The sequence below is a fragment of the Quercus lobata genome, chromosome 3, assembly GCF_001633185.2.
Source record: "Quercus lobata isolate SW786 chromosome 3, ValleyOak3.0 Primary Assembly, whole genome shotgun sequence".
Classification (NCBI taxonomy): domain Eukaryota; kingdom Viridiplantae; phylum Streptophyta; class Magnoliopsida; order Fagales; family Fagaceae; genus Quercus; species Quercus lobata.
This window is the reverse complement of record NC_044906.1, coordinates 56305519-56307368: the sequence shown is the minus strand read 5'-3', so window position 1 is coordinate 56307368 and position 1850 is coordinate 56305519. Positions and strand designations below refer to the sequence as shown.

General features: G+C 31.6%; 1 protein-coding gene across 1 annotated transcript; it reads right to left on the bottom strand.

The window, feature by feature from the left end:
* Positions 1-1295: 1295 nt before the first annotated feature.
* Positions 1296-1850, bottom strand: LOC115981111 (zinc finger BED domain-containing protein RICESLEEPER 2-like). The gene has a single exon (XM_031103294.1). The coding sequence runs from the start codon at positions 1848-1850 to the stop codon at positions 1296-1298; it is 555 nt and encodes a 184-aa protein (XP_030959154.1).

Genomic DNA, 1850 nt, shown 5'->3' with positions numbered 1-1850 from the left:
CATTATATCAACATAACATGTCCTTTGCAAATATAAGAAAATTATAGATATAAAAGAGTATTATCAAATAACAACGCACATACCAATTACACCCTCTTCAAACACAAAAAAACTATCATCCACAACAACAAAATCCTTCGACTCATTATCCTTCCAACTGCATGTAAAAGCAAATATAAGCTTTCAAGAAAATTATTAAAAAAAAAAAAAGAACTATAAAAAAAACATTTAATGAAAATAAAAGACACACACACATACTAAACAATACACTTAAGATAACATTATTTTGGAGAAGGTATGGCTATCTCCGTGATGCTAGTAGACCTCGAATCAACCTACACAAAAAAAAAAAAAAAAAAAAAAAAAAAAAAAAAACAAATTAGAAGCTTTAGATTCTAAGTCTATGTTACAATAGACAAAAATTAAAAGAAATTAAGTTATTTTTCAGAAAATAATTAATAAATATGATGAACACTTACTTTTAATTGTTTCTTAGTTTTGTAAAGAGGTCGAACCCAATCACCTCCACAAAGTAAAGCTTGTACATTTTTTGATGATAAAGAAGCTCAATACACATCAATTACTCTACCTCTTGTAGAGAATGCAGATTCTGAAGCTATTGTGATGATGGAGATGGAAAGTATGTCAGATGCTATCTTTGAGAAAATACAAAATTTTAGGCTATTAGCCTTCCACCACTCCAAAGCATCAAAGTCTAAGTCTAAATCATCAGCACATAAAAAAACTCTTTCTTCCAAGTACACATCCAAATCTGATTTTGCTAGTTGTATGTTATCGGCATTTCTAACAAATTGATCAAACTTCATTCTACCTCTAGTTTTAAACTTTGAATTATTGCCACTAACTCTACTACTACCTTCAGTGGATTTAGATGGACTTTGTCCAACATTGCTTGAAGTATAGTCTACAACATATTCATTATAAAGTTCATATAAGGAATCATGAACACGACTAATGTTTCTAACTACTTCAAACTCTTGATAGATCTTTAGAAAGGAAAAGTTTATCAAAGTCATTTTGAACTGAGGATCTAACATAGCAACTATAGCCATTACAAAGTTGCATTCACCCCAATATTTGTCAAACTTTAACTTCATCTTTCATGCCATAGCTTTAATGAAATCATTTTCATCAAGTGACTTCTCATTTAAAACTTCTTTTATCTTCCAAACCTCAAGAAGGAATATATTTGAAGTTGGATATTCACTTCTTGATATGACATTTGTGACTTCTTCAAAAACTAATAAAAAATTGCACACATATTCTGTCCTATCTCAATCTTCCTCACTAGGTTTCCAGTTATACCCGACATCTCTATCATTACACCTAAAGAACACCTCTCTAAACTCCAAGGCAGCAGCCAACATTACATATGTTGCATTCCAACATGTGGGACAATCTAAGATCAACTTCTTGGAAGGTAATTGCAATTGCTTTGCAATCCTACCAAACTTTATAAGACGAGCTTTTGATGCAATTAGATACTTCACACTTTCACAGATATTTTCAATCACCATTTCAATCTCACTCAACCCCTCTTGTACCAACAAATTAATGATATGTGCACAGCAACATACATGAAAGATCTTGCCACCCAGTATGAGCTTCCTTTTGATAGCATCGTTCAAAATTCTTACAGCCACATTATTGTTATTAGCATTGTCCCAGGTTATTGTATACACCTTGTTTTTAAGCCCCCAATCAAGCAAAGACTTAAAGATAGTATTAGAAATTACAATTCCAGAATGTGGAGGTGGCACATGACAAAAATTTATAATTCGCTTTTGTAATTTCCAACTAGAGTCGACAAAATGACAAGTGAGACACAT

What these genes read in the sequence shown, in the direction of transcription:
- LOC115981111 (XM_031103294.1), bottom strand. Translation starts at nt 1,850, where the DNA reads ATGTGTCTCACTTGTCATTTTGTCGACTCTAGTTGGAAATTACAAAAG.